This window comes from Triticum aestivum, chromosome 5B, assembly GCF_018294505.1.
Source record: "Triticum aestivum cultivar Chinese Spring chromosome 5B, IWGSC CS RefSeq v2.1, whole genome shotgun sequence".
Taxonomy (NCBI): Eukaryota; Viridiplantae; Streptophyta; class Magnoliopsida; order Poales; family Poaceae; genus Triticum; species Triticum aestivum.
In genome coordinates, this window is record NC_057807.1 from 11,499,616 (window position 1) to 11,524,828 (window position 25,213).

At 45.3% G+C, this 25,213-nt stretch overlaps 1 protein-coding gene across 2 annotated transcripts; it reads left to right on the forward strand.

Annotated features, from left to right (window-relative positions):
- The first annotated feature begins 6,008 nt into the window (after positions 1-6,008).
- LOC123110110 (uncharacterized protein At1g76660) lies at positions 6,009-9,549 on the forward strand. 2 transcript variants are annotated; one of them, XM_044530553.1, is made up of 3 exons: positions 6,009-6,370; positions 7,391-8,639; positions 8,865-9,549. In XM_044530553.1, exons 1-3 carry the CDS (start codon positions 6,299-6,301, stop codon positions 9,092-9,094), a joined length of 1,551 nt encoding a protein of 516 aa, XP_044386488.1. In that variant the 5' UTR covers positions 6,009-6,298; the 3' UTR covers positions 9,095-9,549. The 2 variants fall into 2 exon arrangements, with proteins under 2 accessions (XP_044386488.1, XP_044386489.1); XM_044530554.1 differs by having other exon boundaries at positions 7,394-8,639.
- Positions 9,550-25,213: the final 15,664 nt, after the last annotated feature.

The following is a 25,213-nucleotide window of genomic DNA, read 5'->3' on the forward strand; positions in this document are numbered from 1 at the left end:
ACACCGAATACAACATTCTCCCTGGGCTTGCATGGACTATTTCTCTCCGTGTGCACTCACAAACAAATTAGTCCATGCTTGTTTCTAGCAACAATCTCCAAAACACGAGGGGGCAAAAAAATTGCACGAACGGTACTAAGCAAAGATATGTTGTGGCATTTTCTAACAAGATAATTTTTCCTTGTGAGGGATAGAATGTGTTTGCACATACGTTTAACATGTGCAAGTTTACTTGATATGATATGCGTATTCAACGATTTTGACTAATGGGCCTAATAAACTTGCATGGTTCCTTACAAAATCTTATATTTTTCTTCTTAAACCCACATACACATATTTGATTGCTAAGCAGGCACATTTTCCTTATAGGCTGATATGGAGGCTTAGAATGCCTCTTAAGATCGAAGCTTTTGTTTGGCTGGTAGTTAAAAATAGAGCACTTACTAAAGAACAACCGGGTAAAGTAGGATCTGAGAGGACAAAGGATGGTGAATTATGTTGTAGTGTAGAGAGCATATACCATTTGTTCTTCGCCCGCTCCTTAGCTAGATTTCTTTGAAGTATATGTGGCAATGCATTGGGTAATTGTGTTTCTCTTAATTATGTCTTTGATTTATACTAGAAATGGCCGATAGCTTATTCTGGAAAGGGCAAAGTCATGGTTTTTGGAATCTTTTTGTTAGATTACTTTGGTCTATATAGAAGATGAGGAACAATTCTTGGTTCTAGGGCATCTTATTAGAGATCCCACGAATGTTATTTTCTATGTCTATCATCTACTAGACTCCTAGACAATCCAGTAGAAAGGCGGGGTGCAAAATAATTCTACATCTGGCGTCTAAGAAGTTAGCTATGGTGACACGACAGGTGTGCGCTTGAGAACATGGCTGACCCCAAGTACCACGAGGATTCTTAGTGTGTAAAACCCTATATCAGTAGTTTTTTGTGTATCAGCCCTATAATTTTGTTATCGCCATGTTTAACGTTCTCGTTGAATTCTGTAGATGCTAGTATCTAACATAATGCAGTATGTGGGCTCTTAGAGATAGGTGTGAGAGGTAGTTTGTATTAGTCGAACTCCATTTTCTTCGATGAAAATGATGTCGTGTCGCCCCTTTGATATATTTTTTCTTCTAACTAGCTACAAACAGTGTAATTATTTCTTCTCCACCCATTTTTGTTAGCTTGTACACATTTTATAGTACAATTTTAATACGAAAGCCATGGTGAAATTTCTATTTGTGTAAAGTTTCCAAAAATGGCACCTCTAAGAAGGGAATGATGTCATAAATGTTGTTGCCATTCAATATAGATGGAAATGGCCCAACCAATAAAGCCATGCAATACTTAGTATAGAGAACCAGGAAAATCTCTGCTACTAAATTGTCATGACGGTAGTCCGCCTCACTGCCAACTCCCATGCCTCCAGAGAGTCGACACCCTCACGCTAAGCACTATAGGTGCCTTCTGAAGTCCACATGACAAGTAGCACCACATCCAAAATATCTTACGGATCTAGTACATATGTAACACAATTGTGAGCCATGCTCATTGTCCCCCCGCTCGCCCGGCTAGAGCACACTCGCCGCCATTATCCTATCTTCATGTCATACTACCCGAGAGGTTGGAGACCAATCCTCATGACCATGACGAGTCGCCCACCATCGCGCATGTCAGGAACCACGACATGTCACTACTAGGGAAAATCTCATACACAAAATCTTACCAGTAGCGCTTGTTAAAATGAGGCGCTACTGCTACTTAGCAGTAGCGCGTCTACCAAAATCGCGCTACTGTTAACCCCTTAGCAGTAGCGCGGCAGGAACTGAACGCGCTACTACTATAATTGCCACACCGTTCCCGACATGCTAGGTATAGTAGTAGCGCCCTTCTAGAAACGGCGCTACTACTACCGGTTTTAGCAGCAGCGCGTTTTCCCCTCGCGCGCTGTTGTTATATCTATTCTCACCTAACCCCCCGCGCGGCCTGATTTCCTTCTCTTCCTCCCTCAATTCACCACACTCTCTCTTCTCCCCCTCGTCGCCTCCGTCTCGCCGCCGTCTCGCGGCCGTCTCCCCCAACCCCGCCTCGCCGCCGTCTCTCCCGGCCCCGCCTCGCCGCCGTCTCCCTCGATCCGCCTCGCCGCCGTCTCCCCCGACCCCGCCTCGCCGCCGTCTCCCCCGATCCCATCTCTCTCCCCGCCCTCTGTAAGCACTCTCCCCTTCCGATCCCTCTTGTTAATTTGCTAAGTATAACCCTAGCTATTTAGTGCTAGTTAGTATGAACCCTAGGCTATTTTTAGTGTTAGTCAGTTAGTTAGTTAGTATGAACCCTTAGCAGTAGTTCCTAGGTACTAATTAGTTAGTAAGAACTAGGTACTAATTAGCTAGGTACTAGTTTATTTTTATTTATAGTAAGTTTATTTTCAATAAGAACTAATTGAATTAATAGAACATGTTAGTAAGAACTTGTTGCTGTTTTTTTAGTTAAAGCAATTTTTCTCGCATCGACGTGGACGATGCCTATCCCGCATCCTCGTCGTCGAGTCGGTGGAGGACGACACCTGCTTGACCAGATGGGCCATGTCCGGGACTGGGCTCCGCCGGGGTGGTACTGGGAGGCGCTACCTACCGGGGGGCGCAGGTTGGTGAGGAGCCAGCCTGTCGTTGACCCGAACCTTCTTTGGTGGCGGTCGCGTGGGCCAGTGACGGTCCAGAGGCTCGAGGACCCCGCAGAGGTGGTGCGTCACCGTGTCAGTGAGGAGGACACGCTCGTCCGTCGCTACTTGTTTGCGTTGGAGCACAGGTTCTCCAATACCTGGCAGGTTCTTCAGGGATCTCACTGGAGCTATGATCCCGTGATGGTTCCTTCTCTGTGGGTGTCCACCGCCCGCGCCGATACCCGTCGTGTGCTAGGGTTTTATTTGTATTAGTGATGTTATATGTATGACACTATTCGGGATGTATTAGTGATAATATTCGACGACGTACGAACACGCATGAGATGATTTACTTTTGCTTATTCAATGCATGCTAATTTGAGTCATATAAGATATTTTGAAATGTATATCTTGTGTTGCTCAAATATGATATGTGCTTGCCCAAGTGGCCGGTCATGTTTGCAGGTTACACCTCCGAGTGGCCTATGTTTTGCCGGAGTGTTGATTCATTTCCGTTCCGGCAAATTTCAGACGCTCGATATGTCCTATTTTAGCAAAGGTCATGCCGGATTTTTTCGTGAATTTTGGCATGACTTGTGCCAGAATATGTAGGAAATATCGAGTGCCCCGGATTTGTGTGCTGAGTATCCTGGTACTTGTCTTCAATCGATTTTCAATTAATGTTTTAATGATGAACATAGAAAATGTCTGACGACGAAAAGGATTTCGGTATTTGCAAATACTGCGAAGACGAGCGCGACCTGTGCGACAGAATCTTCCTAGATGATGATAGGCGCTTCAGCATCAAGCTTGACGAGAACTTCGAAGTGGATACAGTAAGTCACAACGACAAGTCTTTTTTCGCAATTAAGCATGACATATGCTTCATTTGCTTCAACTTATAATTTGTTTTTACTATTCTACTAGCGTATCCCCTGCCATGCAAGAGTTTTTGTATTGGATAAGATAGGTTGCAGTTGTACTATGGAGGTAAAGAAATTTTACTTGAAGACCGAGCATGGTTATATTTTCCACATAAAATTATACAATTCAGACGACTACACCTATTTTGGATGCAAAACATGGCGAGCACTATGCAAGACTTATGCATTTGAGCCTGATATGATTATCACCTTTGATATTGGTCTGGAAGATGATATTGAAGGTAATACCGACATCTGGGTCGATGTGCAGACGTCTCCAGTTATACCAAAATGTGAGTTTCTCAACCATATTTATGTCTTCGATATTGTTTATTCAAAAATAGTTGACAATTAATTTCTATTGATAGCTTATTTCGGTGCAAGCAAACATGTCCAACGCTTGGTAGACAGGACCGTATACTGTGCCGGGGTTGAACTCAACTGCGAGGAGCTCAGTCATTATGTTTCATGGCTTGCGAATCTTGATACTGTCAAGACAAATTTTCTTCCTGGATTTAGAAATGTTAGTACTGAAAACGTGCGACCAATAATGTTCGTACTGAACTAAGGTCACATCTATTTAGGAAGGATGATACGATTTTTAATATTTGTCCTCAGTGCATCTTTTCCATACATTATTTTTGAAGCTAAACTTCATTGCTAAGTATGTTACCATACGATGTTCTTCAACAGAGAGTCCCGATGAATGTTGTGCCTTATGAGATCGAGACTAAAGGTACCATTAATATTATTAGCTTACGGCCAAGATATCCTACAGATTACTATAGTGCATTCAAGATTAGCGACGGATGCTTAATAGTGCAAGACTGGACCAAATATGTGATGGGGAAGCGCAGAGAAGTACCAGGGGGCAACAAACAGAAGCGCATCCCGCGATTAGGAGACAGGTTCATCTGCATGCTCCAACTTGATCAAGAAGGAGAGCTACATATGTTTTATGTTATCTTACCTAAGAGAGAGCAGCATGACTGATTAGCTACCTAGAAATGAGTTTGAGGATGATGATGTACTACACATTTACTATGATGATAAAATAGCTAGTGTTGGTGGTAATGACTATGATGATTATTATTAGCTAGTGTTAGTGGTGATTAAATAAATAATGTTGGTGGTAATTACTATGATGATGATTAAATAACTTGTGCTGGCGGATTAGATTCAAGTGAAGGCAACATGTGGTGCACATCGAAAGTACTACTAGTCCAAACTAGATCAAGTTTGGATTAGTAGTATACTTTTAACATGCACCACATATTGCCTCCACTTAAACCTAATCCACCTTCATTTGACACACGGGACATAATGATGTAAACCTCATAACTGGTATTGTACCAATATTTGTACGATGGAGAGAAAACCGCATAAATACACTAAAAATAAAAAAATAAAAAATAAATACTAGTAGCGATGGACAGAAAACGCGCTGCCACTAGTTTCATTAGCAGTAGCGTGGGGATGGACAAACGCTACAACTATTTGTCCTAGCAGTAGCGCGGGCCAGCACGCGTTACTGCTAAGCAATAGCTGTAGCGCCTTATTAGTAGCACGCCTACCCGCGCTACTAGTAAGCACAAAACCAGCGCTACTGCTAGGGTTTTCCCTAGTAGTGTGTCGGTACTACCCTGACAACCGTTGACGACGCCAACGCTTAAATGTTGTGGATTCAACTCCACTAAAGCTCTAAAGGATCTTAATTTTCTGCACATATATGAGCAAACCTAATATTGCAATAAGAAAAATTCAAGGGCCCAATGCTTATATATAGAATCATCGCCACTGACACACATACTCATACCATATCAGAGCATTACCATTGGTAAACTAGTCAGAAACTCACAATTGGCACTAGATCCTTAACGGACCAGTCACAAACTGCTCCACACACCCTAACTGATAAAGGAGAAAAAATGGCGCCACCACAATGGCCCTCCCCCCCTCCCCCCACCGCGCACACACATCGACAAGATGGCATCTTCATCTAGTCACACTTCATCATCCAGGACCACAACTGACACCTAGCCAAGAGCCTCGCTACCACCACCCGCCGCACTGAATCTTCTGTTGGCTTCATTCGGCGGCATCGGCAGAGGGGAGGCGAGGAGGAGGAAGAGGAGATGATTAATGTATAGTATCATGATGAAGCTAAATAAACAAGCTAATATTTTCATGTGCAACTGGGTTGACATCATCATGTGGCTAACTCCTGGATCAATTCTTGTTCTCAGCATTATTATTTTTGTGCTTGAATTGAAACAAAAAAAAAATCAATGCAGTGGAAGATGATTAGCCAAGCCAAGCGGGCCCCGCTTCTCACTCCCCCAACTTCTCCTTTCCCGTTCTCTCTCTCTCCCCCCTCACTCACTCACTCACTCCCGCACGCCTCCTCCCCAAGCTCCCCCCATCGCAAGAACCAACTTTTGCCCCCAAATCCCCCCCCTAAACTCTCGAATCCCCTCCCCCCCATTGCGAGATCCCGTACGAGATTCGATCTCCCCCCTCCCAAAACCCACGAGGGACCCGTCCCCGTCCCCGTCGCCGAATCCGCCATTTCCATCCCCGGAATCTGGCGGCCGGAGATCGGGCCCGGGAGGCGGCGGCCGGCGGAGCTCGATCTGTCCGTCCGAGCCCAGGCGGACCGCGAGGAGGCTAGCTGCGGCACCGCATTGGGCTTCGGCGCAGTTTTTCCACACAAAAAATGGCGGCGCCGGGAAGCAGTAATGGCGGTGGCGGCAGCAGATCCCAGCAGCAGCAGCCGCAGCAGGACAAGGTATATGCGCGCACGCTTACATGTGATGTGGTCTGATTTTCTTGCGCGAGCAGTGGCTCGCTCGCTTGCTTTAGAGGCTGATGTGTACAGGGTACCTGCCGAAATTTGACAGGACTGATGAGCTCATCCAGTCCACCGCGTACCAACTGTACTGGCCACTAGCTGATGCAACTGAATCACCTTTAATTGTGCTTTACTTTGTACTACTCCACTGATTGCTCCCTGCTGATATGACAGTAATTTTTCTGTCAGTCCATGTTGAATTGCATGCATTTTGCACACGGTCAGCCACTAATTTTGCAGAGACAGCATCATTTGGAGTGTGTACCTCTCCCCATTATCCATGGGCATTGTTGACATATAAGTATATAACTAACTGACGGGTCTTTTCCCCTTATATTCACAGAGGTCGGTAGTCATGTGCAATTTCATCTTTGACTGACCGAGCTAGTACATTGTCCGTTCAGCTCTAAGCTAGTTGAAATGCATGCGTTTTGCACTCGTTCAGTCAGTAATTTTGCAATGCCACAGCATCATCTGTAGTATGTTTTTCTCCCACTCCTCCATGGATATTGTAGATTTACATGTATGTGACTGACTGGTGGATTTGGGCTTCTGTTCACATTTTGTCAGAGGGTTGAGGCTAAGGGCCAAAGTAAGCACAAACTCTGTGGTGCATGCTTTGATGACTGATACAACAGTTTTTATGCTATATGTGCGACATCCTCTCGTTATGCTTATGAAGTTTGGTCCAATTTTCCTTCGCATGATTAATAATCAAGGAATGAAGTTTCCTTTCTGTAAAGAAGTCAGTAGTCATGTTCAATTACATTGGAAGTTTGGCTGAGCTAGTACATTACATTGTCCTTTCTTTGAACTCTAAACTAGTTCTTTGTTCTTCTGCGCAGTCAATTTTGTGCATCTTTCTTTACCTATCAATAACTAGCAGCGCAGTTTTTGTTTTGTTTAGTCAAATCCATGTACTCGCACTACTAATACATGTTTCACTGTTCTTAACAGCAGAGTATATGGGCTGGCTGTTTCTCTGGCTTGTCATGCTTCGGGGCGCAGAAGGGCGGAAAGCGTATAGTTCCTGCAGCACGTATGCCCGACGGGAACGCATCGACTAACCGTGGAAACGCTCAGTCTGGTGGCAATCCCAACCAGAATGGGGCTATGAATCTGTCCCTTCTCGCGCCACCGTCATCCCCGGCATCCTTCTCCAACTCTGCACTTCCTTCGACTGCCCAGTCACCTAACTGCTTCCTGTCAATCTCTGCAAATTCTCCTGGTGGACCAACATCTAACATGTTTGCTGTTGGACCATATGCCAATGAGCCTCAGCTCGTCTCGCCTCCGGCAGCCTTTTCGACCTACACAACCGAGCCATCCACAGCACCACTGACCCCTCCTCCTGAACTAGCTCATGCCACCACTCCATCCTCTCCAGATGTCCCGTACGCTCGGTTCCTTTCGTCGTCTATGGGTCTTAAAACTGCAGGCAAGGAGCACAACATGCATTACTACTCTGGTGGTTCAGGGCTCCAGGGGCCTTATCCACTTTACCAGCCAGGGAGCCCTTCCAGCAGCCTCATCTCGCCTGCCTCGGTGACTCCGAGGACCGGCCTCTCCTCGCCTATCCCTGAGCAAAATGTTCCTACTGCTGCTCACTGGAAGACGTCCAGGTCTGCCTGCGACACGCCGTACTCCATCGCTTCGCCCATACCCGAGCAAGAGGTCCCTACCGCACACTGGAAGAAGACCTCCAGGTCTGCCTGTGACACGCCGTACTCCAGGACATCGCCGTCGAACATCTTCGGGCTTGATTCTGCTGCCACAAGAAACTCCCTGCTAGATAGCAACTTCTTCCGCCCAGCTGCATCTGCTCAGTTCTACCTGGATCAGGCTTATAATGGTGGCAGGCTCAGCGTCTCGAGGGATAAGCAACAAGATGCTGATGAGGTTGAAGCGTACCGAGCATCATTTGGATTCAGTGCCGATGAGATGGTTACAAGCACTCAACGTTACGCAGAAGCACCAGATGCCGCGCTTGATGAGGGATTCAGCATATCTCCATTTGGAAACACTGCCCCTGCTAATAACACAGAGGAGGTGTGCCTGTTCAATGATCCTCTGCCTAATCATGAGGTTCAGAAGGTGGGTAAGATGGGTAGATCACTCTCCAATGCAAAAGAGATGATGACAAGCCCCTCAAAGAAGGCAGCAGACCAGCTTCCACATAAGGCAGTGCACCTCGATATGTTCAAAGGTGAATTCCCTGAAATCCCACCCCAATCATTCATTTTGTTATAGTACTGATCTTTGTACTCCAGAATCATCAACATGTGTTGGTTTTCTTCACTCAAAATAATGTATAATTATCCAGTAACTTCAACTATGTTATCACTGACCTCATAACCTGAACTCAGATGCTGTTGTTATGTTGATGTTTCTGCAATCCTACTGACCATGCTCCTTTACTTTCTTACCGCAGGAACAAAAGGGGGGTATCTGTCCGAGGACGACACGTCGGCAGCGAAAGACTGCCATCCTTTCAGGATGACTCGGGACGAGATATCACTGAAACCCATAGAGGTGAGGAAGAAAGCCCCGGCTGGGCAGGCGTGCTCGGATGCGGAGGTCGAGTTCAGGAGGGCGAGGAGCCTGAGAGAGGCCAACAGCGTCCTGTCATGGCGCAGCACGCTGTCAAGACAACTAGAGTAACTGATAAGTTGAAGAGTTTCCTCCCTTGGCTATCTAGTATTTGTCGACCAATTGGAGGTGTTAGAAGTGATCTATAGTCGAAGAGCGAGTAGCCTCCTGTATGTGCTATACACATATATGTCAAGGCAACTGCAGTAATGGACGGTGCGCTAGCTAATGTATGCAGGGTAAGCTGGTGAAGAGCTTCCTCCCTTAGCTAATGTATGCATTGTCGTCGGCTGGAAGGTGTTAGAAGTAAGTAATCTGTCGTAGTCCAAGAGCGAGTATCCTGTATCTATGTACTAGACATATATGTCTGGGGATCCTTTCTACCGCTAGCCCAGATGGATATGTGATGACCAGCAGCCAGCAGCTTGTATTCTGTTTCAGATTGCCATGTTCCCCTTCTGTTTTATGGAGACCCTGTAACCATTAGCCGGCCGGCACAATGAAATGAAATGGAAGGGCGTTGCTCCTGTCCTGATCCGCCGCCTGAATATACTCGCTTGCATACGCGATTTGCTGCAAGTTACTGAATCTGATCTTGAGTAGCATAGTTCACAGCAGCAGCAGCAGCAATGTCAATGTTGCTAAAATTAATCGAAATGAATGCAAGCTGACCTTGCATAGTTTGAATCAGTGTGCTTCTGCTTGCTTCCCTTCCAGGAAGGAAGACTTTTGTTATCCCCCTGAAACCTCCAGCTCCTCCCCTGTTCTTCCTCCCAGGCTCTCTCTAGCACATTCTTCCTCCCAGGCTCTCTCAAGTCTCAACCACATCTCTCTGAGAACTGTTTCCGTTCAGCGTAACGGTATGGATCGTTACCACCGTGACACTTTGTCGACGACACACTTCTCATTAGTGGCCACATGCATCTATCCGATGCAGAGGCCGGGGACGGGGGATGACCTCCTTTTCAAAAAAAGCAAAAAAATAATCACTGACCATGCACGTGCCTACAAAGAAACAATTGGTTGTTGCGCTCCAGCTTTCCAAATTAAATACACCAACAATTGTTTTTTTTTCTTTTTCCTTTTGAGGGATACCCTCTGAAGATTTCTTCCTCTCCCTCTTCATGAAAGCATCGCGGTTTTGCTTCTTGGGCCTTGCCCAGCTTCACGTATACCATTTTTTAAAATATTTTTTTGCGAAATGCCTTCTTGTATTTAAGGCCAAAAAAACCTTGTGGTATTTATTTTGTTCAATAAACACCTCAAAAAAAATTATTTTGTTCAACGGAAAATGCCAATAGGATGCAGTAAAAAAAGTCTTCAGGTGTAAAACACTGCATTGACTTACATAAATAGTGGAAGGATAATGAATACTCTTCAATGAGGATTTTTTTTTCCTCTTGGGATCGAGGAGCGTGATATTTGAAGAAAACATATTTATAAAAAATGCAAAATAAAATAAAATACACACACACATCGTGAAATGCATTATTCTTGTAAATTTTCATGATGAAATATGTTTCACTCGAGCTAAAAGACAAAAATAATGAAATTTGAAGGATTGGTTCTTATCCTACATGAAAATAGAAATCAATTCCTACAAACTGAAGGGCTTCAAAGAAGATTTTCCTACAAAATTCCTACAAACTAAGAAGAAGGCCCGATTTTTGGACGGAGGGAGTAGTATTTTTTTCTTTTCAGGTTTTCGATAAAAACTTAAAAGGCTTTAACAAGGGCTGGGCAGCTGCCCCCATCCATGTGATGTGCTGATATATTTTTTTTTCTTTTTTAGACAAACTCCAGTTACTGCTGGGTCAACGCAGATAAGGCCGAACGCATACATGGCCCAGCCCAGATAAGGGCAGAACGAAAAAGGAGAGAGAAAAAGAACGAGGGGGGATGCGCCGGCGAAGGTCTCCGGCGAGCGAGCGAGAGCGGAAACCATGGAACGGAGCGGCGGTAGCTGGTGCTGCCGAGGGCGTAGTTTTCCTCCACAGCTTCTCCTACCGTGGACGCGTCGCCAGGCCGAGACCCCACAGCGGCCGCCCCGTCGCCGCATCTGGTAATCCACCTCCGTCAGTTCCTCTGCTCTGCATCCATTCAGTTCTTGTTCGCTGGCGCCGTGGTTGGTGCGAGGAGTTGGGCTTGGTCAGGCCGTGTGGTAGGCAACCGCGGTGGGGAATTTGGCCGGCAACCGACCTCTCTCAGATGCCAATGCTCTCGGTGATGTTAATGTGGCCCAAATTTTTAACAAAACCAACACAAGTAATATGGATTAGAGGGAGTAGTATAAATTAGCCATGACTCCCGGTGATGCAGGGTCAGGGCAAACATGTTATTGTTCCTCTTCAGTGTCAGCATAAAGGCCATGATAGCCGATTCGAATTATGGAAATTCTTCATTACAGCGACAGAATAGTGAATAAATTTTCTAGACTTGTGTGGTTTAGACTTTAGAAGCAAGAAATGGCAACCACATTCATGATGAATTACTCACAAACACAAATGCGGTTATCAGTCACAGCTTCAAAAATTCGCCATTCACCAATTCGAACATGCATACAATCACTCATTCGTTCGTTTAGTCATTTAAATCTTTTAGTAGTATGCATTAAGTTGTAAACCTGTCAGAAAGTCATCATCTCAGCCCCGCAAACACAGACCACGATTTGCTTCTGCTGCCACAGTGCCACGTACTAGGATTGAGGAGGCGAGGAGCGAACCATGCCACATCGAAGGAACTATGCTAGTCAAGGAGATGAGCCAGCATAGGGTGTAGGGAGTGACAGAAGACCACATTTTCTGAAGTTCTACAATTACACGCTATTCATACAAGTTCTCTGAAAGCATTCTCATGCCTTTTGCATACCCATTGATAGTCTGTGCATTTGCAAACAAATTACGGCTCAATATATCTTTATTTACTGATAAAAATATTTGAAGGTTTCTCTGCTCAATACATCATTGTCACGACGAAGAATTTAGTACATTGATCTCTCTGTTACATTTCTGTGGTGCAATGCTGCTATACTTGAAACATATATGTATATATATGCTCATTCAAAATAATTAGTTCTCATAACACAAACAGAAGATGACACAAACAAATTATGGTATGACAGGTTTCTCTGTCTGATTTCACCTGGGGGCAGAGAGCACTGATGCATTTGGCAGGGCGGAGAAGTTGGGTTGACCAACTGGCACAACGATCGCAGGGCTTAGATCGAAGAAGTTGTAGTTTAAGTCTGATTCCACATTTCTTTTTCCTTCCATGACCTTCACCACCACTGACATGGAAGGCCTTCTGTTGCTGTCACTCTGCAAACACCACATTGCAAGCCTCATGATCTCAATCACTTCCTCCTTGTTGCATAAGTGCATATCTTGGCTGCTCCTATCGATCATATCTTCCAGTTGAGAATTCATAGCCTTCTCTCGTAGTACCATAATGAGCTGAGCACCCTCATCGGGCTGAGAGTAGTCGATGTTCTTTCTTCCACTTAAGATTTCCATGACCACAATGCCAAAACTGTAAACATCGACCTTCTCGGTGATTTTCGATGTCAGCCATTCGGGTGCCATGTATCCAGGTGTTCCTCTCATTCGTGTCACCACACGACTCTCTTCCCTATCTATCAGCTTGGATAGCCCAAAGTCTGCAACTTTAGCATTGAAGTTATCATCTAAGAGGATGTTCTGTGGTTTAATATCTAGATGAGCAATTCGCTGCTTGCACCCTTCGTGAAGGTAGCATAAGCCCCTGGCAATATCTGTGATGATCCTACGCCTTACGCACCAATCAAGAGGGGCATTGCTACCAGATCTGTTGGAATAGATCCACTTGTCCAGTGACCCTCCAGACATGTACTCGTAAACCAAGAGCCTGTTTGTTTTGTCCGCACAGAACCCAATCATTTTAATCAGCGTCGCCTGCATAGTATACTGAGCTTTGGTAGTAGATCTGGTGTGTTGACCCTTCAGATGCTTGCAGACCAGCATGATGAGCTGCTAGATAGAACTGATTGCTGGTAGCGAAGCTGGCGTTGTCAATGCTGGGCGTCAGCTTCACCCCTTCCATTAATGGCTGCCGGGGAAGCATAGCATCAGTTGGGTGATCGAACGACTGCCAGACTGGTGAGTTCTTTTGGTTGAAGAGAACCAGATTGCCAGACTTTGTGATTTTCATTCCGATGACAGATTGGCCGGAGCTGTTGGTGGACCAGACGAGGCTGCCATCAGAATCCCGAAGAACCAAGTCCCCGGCGACGGTGAAGTTGAGGGTGGAACCGCGCTGGACTGGGCGGTCACGGTTGGCGGACCATACGACCACACCATTGACGCATATTGCAAAGAAGTACTCGTGGAAGTAGGAGTAGAACGTTGCAGCAAACAAGTACTCCTGGCCGGAATGGAAGAGCATATACGAACCGTCGGTGCTCCAAACAGTGGACAGTTCCGCGGTCGCGTTGGAGGCTTGAGCGGTCGTGTTGGAGGCTTGGGAAGATGGATGTGCGGCGAAGATTAGGAGCAAGAGCAGCGATGCAAAACAGCTCCTGGAGCATGGAAGGAAGGCGCCCATATTCATGCAGCAACAAAGCGGCAAGCAAGTGATAACTAACAAAGCAGTTGCTGCTTATCAGCAAGATAAGGAGGAGGGCTTTGGGTATGGGCGAGAGACAACTCCCAATTGTTCTTGAGTTGACAGGCAGAGCTGTGCTGTCTTTTTTATGTTTTATCCTTTCAGTCGTCTATTAAGAAGAAATGCCTTCTGAAAAGCATATCTCTAATGCCAGTCAAGACGGTCCATCGTTTGAAACCAGAAAGATTTGAAACTTAATGTTTTTTCTCTCTGAGTGGTAGCAGCTGCTCGACATCTGTGCAGAGACTGGGTGCCTTAGGAGGATTCAGTAAGCATTCGATGCTTAGCAAACTTAACTTGGAAATTGCTTATGTTGCGTGGATGGCAACCGGAAAGCATCAGTGAAATCTCCAATTGCAAAGGCCTCACAGACAGTATAGAGTACATCGATCTTATGTGTATAGTGTACATCGATCTTATGTGTGTCTCTCTTTTTTTGGTTAAACACTGATTCGTCAAGAGAACAAAAACGATACGATGAATAATACTCCCTCCGTAACTAGTGATCTAAATGCTCTTATATTTCTTTACAGAGGGACTAACAACAGCAGAGAAGATATTTTTGTCCAATTATTACAACACATGCTAGATTATTACATGGATATGGGTGGATTAAAAGATCCAGAGAGGGATGACAAAGCAATGAAAGGGTCTGCAGATGCATCTGGTATGTGTTGGATAAGTGAGCAACTAACTCTTTACTGAGGGCCAAAGGCCAGTACATATACAAGTGTGGCAAAGTGCAGAAAAGCCCCTTATACAATGGGGATGTACACAATGAACTATACACATCTAATACCCCCCCTCAAACTCATGGTGGATCAACAACACTGAGTTTGGAGAGGAAAAATCCATGCTGCGCGAGTCTGTGCCTTCGTGAAGAAGTCAGCCAACTGTAACTCAGAGGGCGCATAGTGAAGAGCGAGAGTCTGATCCTGCGCAGCAGCACGCACAAAGTGGGCATCCACACCGATGTGCTTGGTGAGCTCATGCTTCACGGGTCACGCGCAATACTGATAGCACCGGTACTGTCGGACAGGAGAGGAGTTGAGGTAGTAGCAGACACACCAATTTCCTCAAGTAACCACCGTAACTAGATCACCTCAGCCGTCAACATAGCCATGGCTCGCAACTCAGCCTCTGTACTCGAGCGAGAAACTGCAGGCTGCTTCTTTGTCTTCCAGGCAATAAGAGAGCCACCAAGAAAGACACAGTAAGCAGACAGCGAGCGTCGATCAGAGGGATCACTAGCCCAGGTAGCATCAGAGTAGGCTTGGAGCTTAAGAGAGCTGGAGCAGGGAAAGAAAAGGCGCTGAGGGATCGTGCCACGAAGATATCGTAGAACACGGAGGAGGTGACTATAATGGACAGAGGTGGGGGCTGAAACAAACTGACTCAGGATGTGGACAGGATAGGAGATGTCAGGACGTGTAACAGCAAGATAGACAAGGCTGCCAACAAGGTGACGATAGCGAGTGGGATTAGGAAGAGGGTCACTATCAGAGGCACGAAGCTGAAGGTGAGCTCCATAGGAGTCACAATAGTGCGCTCATCACCAAGAGCAGCGCGAGCAAGAAGATCCTGAATATATTTTTCTTGGGAGATGTAGAAGCCATCAGGGGTCGAGGAGATCTCAATCCCAAGAAAATAGCAAAGAGGACCAAGATCAGTCATGAGGAACTGGTTTCGAAGGCGAGCCTTAACAAAGGCAATGTACTCAGAGTCGTCACCAGTGATGATCATGTCATCAACATAGAGAAGGAGAAGAGTCCGACCACGAGGAGACGTGTGAACAAACAGCGCAGGATCATGATCACTGGGCAAGAAACCAGCGGCGGTCACCACAGATGCGAAGCGCTCAAACCAGGCGCGAGGGGCCTGTTTGAGACCATTTTGGGAGCAGCGAAGTCTACAGACCATACCATCAGGAGCATAGTACCCCGAGGGTGGTTGCATATAAACCTCCTCACGCAACTCGCCATTGAGAAAAGTGTTCTGAACATCAAGTTGAGAGATAGACCACTGACGAACAGAAGCCACAGCAAGAAGAGTGCGGACAGTGGTCACGTGGGCCACATGAGCGAATGTCTCATCATAATCGCGCCCCTGCTCCTGCTGAAAGCCACGGGCCACAAGACGAGCTTTGTAGCGCTCAAGAGAACCATCGGAGCGAGTCTTAAGCTTGTAGACCCACTTGCAGGTGATGGGACGGACACCAGAAGGGAGGGGAACCAGATCCCATGTGCCAGAGCGCTCAAGGGCAGCAAGCTCCTCGGCCATCGCAAGCTACCATTCAGTCTGAGTCATGGCAGTGTGATAGGAAGTGGGCTCAGTCAAAACAGAGAGACCGTACCGATCAGGGGAGTAGCGATCAGGCGGAGGGCGAGGCCGAGCACAGAGGTTATGAACCGGAGGAGGTGTGAGAGGAGGTGCACCAGAGGTGGAAGACTCGTCAGAGGAGACATCCTCGGTACGAGATCGTCGAGTATAGTGGAGAGGAAACGGTGAGAGAGGGCGACATACTGGAGAGGATGGGGGAGAGGTAGAGGAGGAGGATGGAGAAGACGGGGTCGGTGGTGAATGAGAAGGAATGAGAGGTGCCGGAGGAAGAGGTGACACATGAGGCACATAGCAGGGTGTATCGGGAAGGAGAAGGAAAGAAAGGTCGTCCACAGAGAAACTCGAGGAAGAAGAACGTGGGTAGTAAGAACGAGACTCGTCAAAAGTCACATCACGCGAGATGCACAAGCGACGACCCACATGATCCCAACATCGATAGCCTTTGTGCTCATCACTGTAGCCAAGGAAAACACACTCGACCGACTGAGCAGTCAATTTGGTGCGTTCTCGGGGGGCAAGAAGAACATAGCAGACGCATCCAAACATACGAAGAGCTGAGTAGTCAGGAGAGCGACCTGTGAGACACTCCAGAGGAATACCACCCTGTAGAGCAGTCGATGGCTAAATATGAGGTAGGTGGATGCGAAAACAGCCTCAGCCCAAAAATGGGGTGGAAGGGAAGCAACAATCATCAGTGCACGAGCCGTCTCAAGCAAATGACGATGCTTTCGTTCGGCAACGCCATTCTGAGCATGAGCACCAGGACAAGAGAACTGGGCAAGAGTACCCTGTTCCGCGATAAAACCACGCAGCAGCTGAGATATATACTCTCCACCGGAGTCAGCACGAAAAGTGCGAATGGGCGTGGCAAACTGGGTGTGAACCATGGCAGCAAAACGTTTGTATATAGGAAGAACCTCGCTACGAGATTTCATGAAGTAGAGCCAAGTGCAGCGAGAGAAATCATCAATAAACAAAACATAATAGCGATGACCTCCTTTCGAATCAAAAGGAGCAGGACCCCAGATATCAGAATGAACTAAGTCAAAAGGATGCTGAGATACAGACTCACTCGTAGGATAAGGTAACCGAGTCTGTTTGCCAAGTATGCAACCATTACAATGTAAGGAGACATCTCCAGATACAGACCCTAAGAGGCCCTGACGAACTAAAGAAGACAAGCGAGAGCCATATATGTGACCAAGGCGATGATGCCACTGCTGGAAGGATGCAGACGAAGAGGCAGCAAGAGCATGAGAGCTGGCAGAAGTGGTGGCAGCGGAAGGAACACAAAGCCAGTCAACCTCCCAAAGGCCCTCTGACTCACGGCGCCGGGGGCTAGCACCAACCAAAGCCTTGGTGCGACGATCCTGAATGGAGCAAGAGTCGGTATCAAGAATGACACGACAACCAGAATCAGTAAGTTGGGCAGCGGAAAAAAGATTCATGGTAAGGCGAGGAACATGAGAAACACTCGGAACAGAGAAAGATGGAGTGGAAAGAATACCACGACTAGCAACAGGAAGAGATGTGTCATCGGCAGTAAGAATATTAACAGGCGAATCAAGAGGTCGGAGAGAGGACAACGCGGAAGAATCAGAAGACATATGAAAGGAGACTCTAGAATCCAGAACCCACGAAGATGTACCTGACTATTTAGATGCCGGTGGTGGTGAGGAAGAGGATGCAGTCACAGCAGCAGCAGTCGACGAGGAGCCTGAGGAGGCAAGAAGGCGCTTGAGACGAACAATGTCCTGGTCAGTAAGTGATGGAGTCGAGGAAGACACAGGAGTTCCGCTGGAGGAGGAGCGCCTCTGGTCTCGCTTCTTCTGGCGACAATCAGACTCCGGGTGACCTGGCCGGGAGCAGTAACTACAGACAGTGTCACGGCGTGACGTGCCCCTCTCAGCATAAGGAGGACGACTCACCCCCCCCCCCCGGAGGAGTAGGCAGGAGTGGCGGAGCAGTGAGGCGAGCAGACGACACAGGAGCCCGGGCGGCCAACACAGACGGAACCAGAAGCAACCCCGCAGAGCCAAGACGGGTCTCTTCAGCATGAAGCTCAGTAAGCACCTCTGAGATAGGAACACGACCACGAGCAAGCAAGTGAGCACGTCTTGGCTCAAACTCAGAGCGGAGACGAGATAAGAACTCATGGACCCGCTGAAACTCCAGATCAGACCGAGTAGTCTGACAGCAACGGCGGGTGCCACAAACAACTGTCCGAAGAGAGTCAAGCTGACGCTAGATGACAGAGCACTGTGAATAGAACTCATCAACAGAGGAATCACCTTGCTGGAGGGCGTGCTCCTGACGCACCACAAATAGGTAGAGAGCATCACCAGAGGGCTGATAGCGCTGACAAAGATAAAACCACATCGCTGCAACTGTGCCAAGTCCCATGAACTCTGAAGCAAACTGAGGGAGGACACTTGCAGTGAGAACAGCAGCAGCACGAGCATCGTCATTGCATCACTTAGTGCAAGCAGAGAGATCATCGCGGTACACCGAAAGAGCATCGAAATAAGCAGATACCTGCTGATCATAAGCATCAACCGCAGCATCATCAAGGGCCTTGGCGGCATCCCGGTCAGCCTGAGAAGCCTCAGCAGCAAGTACCAAATTTGGGCTGGATTTGCATCCTGGCGAACATGCAGTGGATGCCCGCGGCATCTTCCCTTTGTCCTCCCTTGGCCACGACACACACACCATTCTTCCCACTCCCCAACATCCTGACCTCTTCACCATCGCCAAGGCCAGCCAGCTTCTCGCCTCTTTGCTACCGCCCCATCCCTTGCTGCCACATCCACCGATGGTCACACCGCCACCGCACCCACCAATGCCCACTCTGTCAATGTTGTGGCCGCCTTTTTTCGCTGATGAAGTAGTACTAGGACCGCCTACCCAGGATCTTCTGCAGCCCTCGGCATACCACCGCTACTTCCATGATCACCGTCGTAGGACACAAGTTTTTATAGCCCAGCTGCCTGAAAGTGCTAAGGAAGAGGCCACTCACCAGCCGCGGCTCGTCCAATCCCACGTCCATCGCGGCCCACAAGGTGTTCGGCCGTTTGTCTGGCCAGGTCAAGGCTCATCCACGTCCGCCGCTGTCCAGTAAGGCACAAATTCATCACCCCAAAGGACCATGGTGGATAGCACATATGAGTTTTTTTACAATAACACCACATGTTCATCATGGTCCGACGATGATGATGTTGTGGTTGCTACTGTCATTGTCAATGAGCACAATTTGAGGTAGCGACCATTGTTTAGGGGATTGATCCCGAGCCATCCTCCTGGGTTGAATCGTAACAGAGAAAATGACCATGTCCTACTCTATAAGATTATTTCGATTTCACAGACCCACCATTCTCTAACAAACTTTTTCAATGACACTTCCGGATGGTGAGACCATTGTTCAACCGTATTCAAGAGGATTTATTTATTTATTAATGTGAAATTCAATTTAGTAGTTATTTGTTTGTAAATGACAATTTGAACAAAAAAAAGATGGGCAAACCAAATGGGTCGCCTCATTGGGTTTGTGCGCGGACAGGGGCGGACACCTGCGTTTTCGACGTCCCAAACACACAAAAAGCGGACAAAATCTACGTTCGTTTTGTCTGTTTGGGTCGGCGGGTCGGAGTTGCCCTAAGAAAGGTGTGGTCATGTAGAAGTGTGTCTAGAGCTTAAGAAAGGTGTGGTCATGTAGAAGGGTATCTAGAGCTTAAGAAAGGTGTGGTCATGTAGAAGTGTATCTAGAGCTTGGGACTTACCCTTAATTGACCAAAATAAATTCTTGTGGCGCATTGCTGGCGCGAAAGCCGGAAATGGCCTACTTGTTTCAAGAGAGCTGTGTTGGGCCTCTGAGTGCTCTATAACCAAAGAATTAGTTCGTGATGCTCCAATATCTCTAACCAAACGATTGTTCAAATTAATTACCCCCAACCAAAACAATTAGCTCCAACCAAACAATTAGTTCATGGTGCTCCAATATCTCTAACTAATGGGAGATATACCACTTGATTCCTTTGTATATTTTGCTCATTTTCATTTAGAACATGTACTTGTCCTTTTTCTGATCCTTATAGAATTTCTATAGGCTTTTCCTTCTAATGAACCAGATGAATAAGGATTATGGATGTGAAAGTATTGAAATGAGAAATGTGATGTCCTTCGCTATGTTCTTTTTTCAATATTGAATGCCAAATTCTTCTATAAGAAAATTGAGAACTATATGTACATGACAAAAAATATCTTTGACCCCTTTGCAGAAAACATTTCCATGCTGTAAGTAAGTTGTCAAAAATATCCATTGTATCCAAACTGTAAATACACTTTATACACAATTCACCTCAACTTTGCCTTTCTTTCACAGGTTTTTCAAATAAGGTTGCTGCAATTTGAGCGTTAACATGACAATTTAATTTTCTGCACATTGCAGCTGGCTTCTGCATCATCGCCTTTGTTGTGATGACCTCATTGCTTATAGCTATTGGAATATTTGTTTAGAGCCCAAGGACCTGTAAAAATAATTGTTTGAAGATGCATATGGTGATTTGAAGGCCCCTTGTGGGTATAAGGCAGTGTAAGCTTGCCTTTAGGAGGCTAATGATTGATGACAATGGCCAATCTCTTTTGATGCCTTATTCCTATAAATATTTATAGCATGTACTTTGCTCCCTTCTTCAAAAAATAGTGGGCACTGTTACTGCTAATCTCTTTTGATGCCTTGTTCATACAAATTGTTCAGGTGAACTTCTTTCAAACTCCTAGTAATCAAGTTTCCTCTTGTTCAAGGTGCAAGATTTTTCTTGTGATGATACTGACCATTGGGCGTACTCTTTACTGAAGATAACATGTAATTATTCTGTTCATGTATATCTCCATTTTTTTATCTTATCAGTTTCCATAATTTCGTGAACACAAATCTAAATAGATATTTCAACTCTTAGTTTTTTTTTCGATCAGAGGGGCCCCATGGCCCCCATTTTCATTACGAAAATGGAGTCACAACATACAAAGCAAATTCCATACAAATTTAACATTTTTCGATGCCTAACATCTGCATCAGGAAACACTACTCATACATCTAGAGGCACTTCAACCGCACCTACAGGATGCTACAACAGAAGAACGCTCCAAAGCATCATCGCTACAAATGTTGCCTAATATTTTGCATCAGGGGAAATAAACTCCTACATCTGAGATACCAAAATCTGCACCTACAAGGTGCTATATCAAAAGAACAAGAGAGATAATCGTAAATGCTGCATCTGTCAACACTTGATCAACAGAGCCTCCGTACAGCTGGGCCCCATCCGTAAGCACGCTTGAAGACGTCCCTCGCTATCTGGGCCAACCTCTTGGTCACTTCCTTAAGAGTTTTTTCCACCCCTCTTTTCTGTAGCACACCCCAGGAATCCAACATATAACATAAAGAGACGATAATATCAGTAGGATCCCTAGGTAAAGAACTTTGAAAGCAGGATTTATTTCTTGCTTTCCAGATCGACCATAACAAAGCAGTCGTACCAATAGCTATAACCATTCTATCTTTCCCAGTATACTTAGGAAGCCAATTCTGGCAAAGGTCAAAGAATGACAGGGGTGTTTGGGGATTTCCCAAAGCACTCCCAACTACATTCCAAAGAAACCGAGCAAGAGAACAAGTGAAAAACAGATGATCAATATATTCATTGGCATCACAAAATTCACATTTGTTGGTGCCTTTCCAGCCTTTTTTACACAAGTTGTCCTTGGTCAGGATCCTTCCTTTGATAACTAACCATATAAAAGCTTTAATTTTCAAAGGTACCTTCAGTTTCCAAAGAAACTTAAAAGGGAACACTACTCTCTTTGCAATAATATATTGATAAAGAGATTTAACAGAGAACTGACCAGAGCTAGTCAAAAGCCAGTTGACTTTGTCAGGTTCCTCACTCAGAACAACCTGACTGCACATATCCAGAAGCTTATTCCACATATCCAGTGTCTCCCCATATAAACATCTCCTAAATCTAATGCAGTTAAAATCATGTTCAAATGCTTTAGCAACCGTAATGTTTTGATGAAAAGTAAGCTTGTACAAGCGAGGAAAAAGTTGACAGAGAGGCTTGTTGTGGATCCAAGCATCTTCCCAAAATCTAGTTTTATGCCCATCCCCAACAATTCTCTGACAACAGTTGTAAAAGATATCTTTAACACTCATGATACCATTCCAGAAATGAGAGTTGGCAGGAGATGACTCACATTGAGACAGAGTTTTCCTCTTCAAATACTTTGCTCTAATCATCTCCTGCCAATCCCCATCTTCATTCTCAAGTCTCCAGAGCCACTTACACAAAAGACTAATATTCTTGATATCTAGATTAGTAACACCCAACCCCCCTTGGTCTCTAGGTTGACAAACGTCAAGCCAGTTAACTAGATGATACTTCCTAACCCCCTCTCTTTCTTGCCAAAGCACCCGCGCTCGAAAGAAATTGATTCTTTTTCCTACTCCTTTTGGTAGACGGAAAAAGTTAAGTAAATGGCTAATGATGTTACTCAAGCAAGTTTCAGTGCGTATAAGCCTACCGCCCATAGATAAAAGACCCCCTTGCCACGCTGCAGCTCCTTTCTCTACTTTTTCTTCCGCTGATTTCCAATCCGCATTACAAAGTTTTTTATAATGAAGGGGAAGACCTAAATACCTAAAAGGGAAGCCCCCAATAGCGCAAGTAAAAATGCCGGCATAATCAGCTTGTTTCTCCAAAGCTTTACCGAAACAGAAAATTTCACTCTTTAAAAAATTAATCTTCAGACCGGTCAAATGCTCAAAAACACATAGAATAATTTTGAGGTTCCTAGCCCCCTCAAGGTCATCTTCAAAACAGAAAATAGTATCGTCCGCATATTGCAAAATATTTAGACCTCCTGCATACACCCTAGGCAACACTCCCTTGATAAATCCTTGTTCTTGCGCCCTTTGCACCAGGGTAGCAAGAACATCAGCTGCCAAATTGAAAAGCAAGGGGGAAAACGGGTCCCCTTGCCTCAAACCCTTCCTAGTAACAAAATACGGGCCGATAACATCATTAATAGTGATGGCAACCTTTCCATTACTAACGACATCTTTTGTCCATTGGACAAAACGTTCAGGGAAGCCTTTCATCTTTAGGACATCAAGCATGAAACTCCAATTAATTTTATCGTAAGCTTTTTCGAAATCAACCTTAAAAAGCACAGCAGAACATTTTTTTCTATGTAAAGAGTGGATAGCTTCATGAAGCATAAGTACATTGTCCAGGATGTAGCGCCCTTTTATAAACGCAGATTGAGCTTTGGAAATTGTTTTATCCGCAATTTTCATAGCTCTATTGTTAAGAACTTTTGTAAAAAATTTAAAAGGAACGTTCAGCATACAGATGGGGCGGTACATTTGAATCCTATCAGCCCCCTGCCCCTTAGCAAGCAAAGTGACTACCCCATAGTTAAGCCTTGAAATGTTAATCTTGCCCTCATAAAAGTCATGAAAAAGCCTAAGGAGATCGTTACAAATGAGGTTCCAGAAAAATTGAAAGAACTCGGCAGGAAAGCCGTCCGGGCCAGCCGCACTGTTGCGCTTCATAGAAAATAACGCATTTTAACTTCATCCATAGTAAATTTGCAACTGAGCTCAACCTTATCCTCTTCTGACAACACATCATCAAGAGGGATACACAGAGATATAGGAGGTAAATCTACATGGCCAAATAAATCTTTATAAAAATTAGTTGCATATTTGAGCAAGTTATCATCCCCCTGGATGATCCCTTCATCCTGGATAAGTCGAAAGATTTTACTCTTACGCTTCCGCCCACTAGCCTTAATCATAAAATACTTAGTGTTGCTATCCCCTTCTTTGATATCCCTCTCCTTCGAGCGTTGATACCATTTTATTTCTTCCTCTCTAAGAATTTTATTCAAATCATTTTGCAGACTATTTATATGCACATAGTCAGCTGCTGATACACCAACAAGCTCACACTTCTTATCAAGTATATCTAAAGCATTAATAATAAAACTCTTCTTTTCCTGTAACTACCCTCAACATTAAGGTTCCAACCCTTGAGCCCGCTTCTTAATTTTCTCATAACAGCCTGCCACCAATCCAGGCTGTTTTTTTAGGAGCGATAGATTTCCAAATTCTAGAAACAACGGCCGGCAACTCATCTCTGAGAAGCCAGCATAGCTCAAATTTAAAAGGCCTGGTAGCTACAGCATTTACAATTCCAGTATGTACCAAAAGAGCAGCATGATCAGAGACACCTCTAACGAGTGTCCTGACCGTAACTAAAGGAAAATGTTGTTCCCAAGATGGGCTAACAAGAATCCTATCTAGTTTTACATACAAGGGATCGTCCTGGTTATTAGACCAAGTAAAGCTCCTCCCTGAGAGCTCTAACTCTTTTAGCCCCCAATGCTCAATGATGGAATTAAAGTAAAAAGACCAAACAGGGAGTTTTTTAGCTCTACTTCTCTCATTGATCCTCCTAATGATATTGAAATCACCACCAACAACAAGGGGTAATTTATCATGCCCTAACATATGAACAAAATCGATCAGAAAGTCCTTCTTGTCTTTGGTATGAGAAGCCCCGTACACATTGATCAAAGTCCACTTGAAACCCGATCTCTTATCCATAATGATCATTCTGGTAAAAAACCTAGTAGCAGTGCACGTGTCGACCTCAAACAGATCCTCTCTGACACCCATGAGGAGCCCACCCGAGGCTCCTATAGAGGGATGCCAAAGCCAGATGAAAGTAAATCTACCACCGATACTAGCTAACCATGGATCAGAAAAATCAGTTTTCTTAGTCTCCTGAATACAAATGAACTCTAAAGCATGCTCAGAAATGATTTCTTTAAGAAACCTTCTTTTTTCAGGTTCACCCAGCCCCCTAGCATTCCAGAAAACACCAGCCATAAAACAAATTACTTTTTTTGTACCACACTTGACCTTTGGCTTGACGCTGACTCCTCCAGCGCAAGTCTGCTTTAGTTTAGATTTATATAACGATGATAAAAGAATTAATTCATCTCTAAGCTCTTCATCGTCCTCAGATTCACATTCTGAGTCAGATACAAGGTTCCTAATGTTATCAGGGTCAAAACTTCCCAGTTTTGACTCCTCATCACTACCTTCCACATTAGTCTTCTTCCTCATATTTGCAAGAAATAAATCAC

Coding starts and splice junctions, on each gene's coding strand:
- LOC123110110 (XM_044530553.1), top strand. CDS start 6,299: ATGGCGGCGCCGGGAAGCAGTAATGGCGGTGGCGGCAGCAGATCCCAG. Junction 6,371..7,390: donor AGCAGCCGCAGCAGGACAAG/GTATATGCGCGC, acceptor TGTTCTTAACAG/CAGAGTATATGGGCTGGCTG. Junction 8,640..8,864: donor GCACCTCGATATGTTCAAAG/GTGAATTCCCTG, acceptor TTCTTACCGCAG/GAACAAAAGGGGGGTATCTG.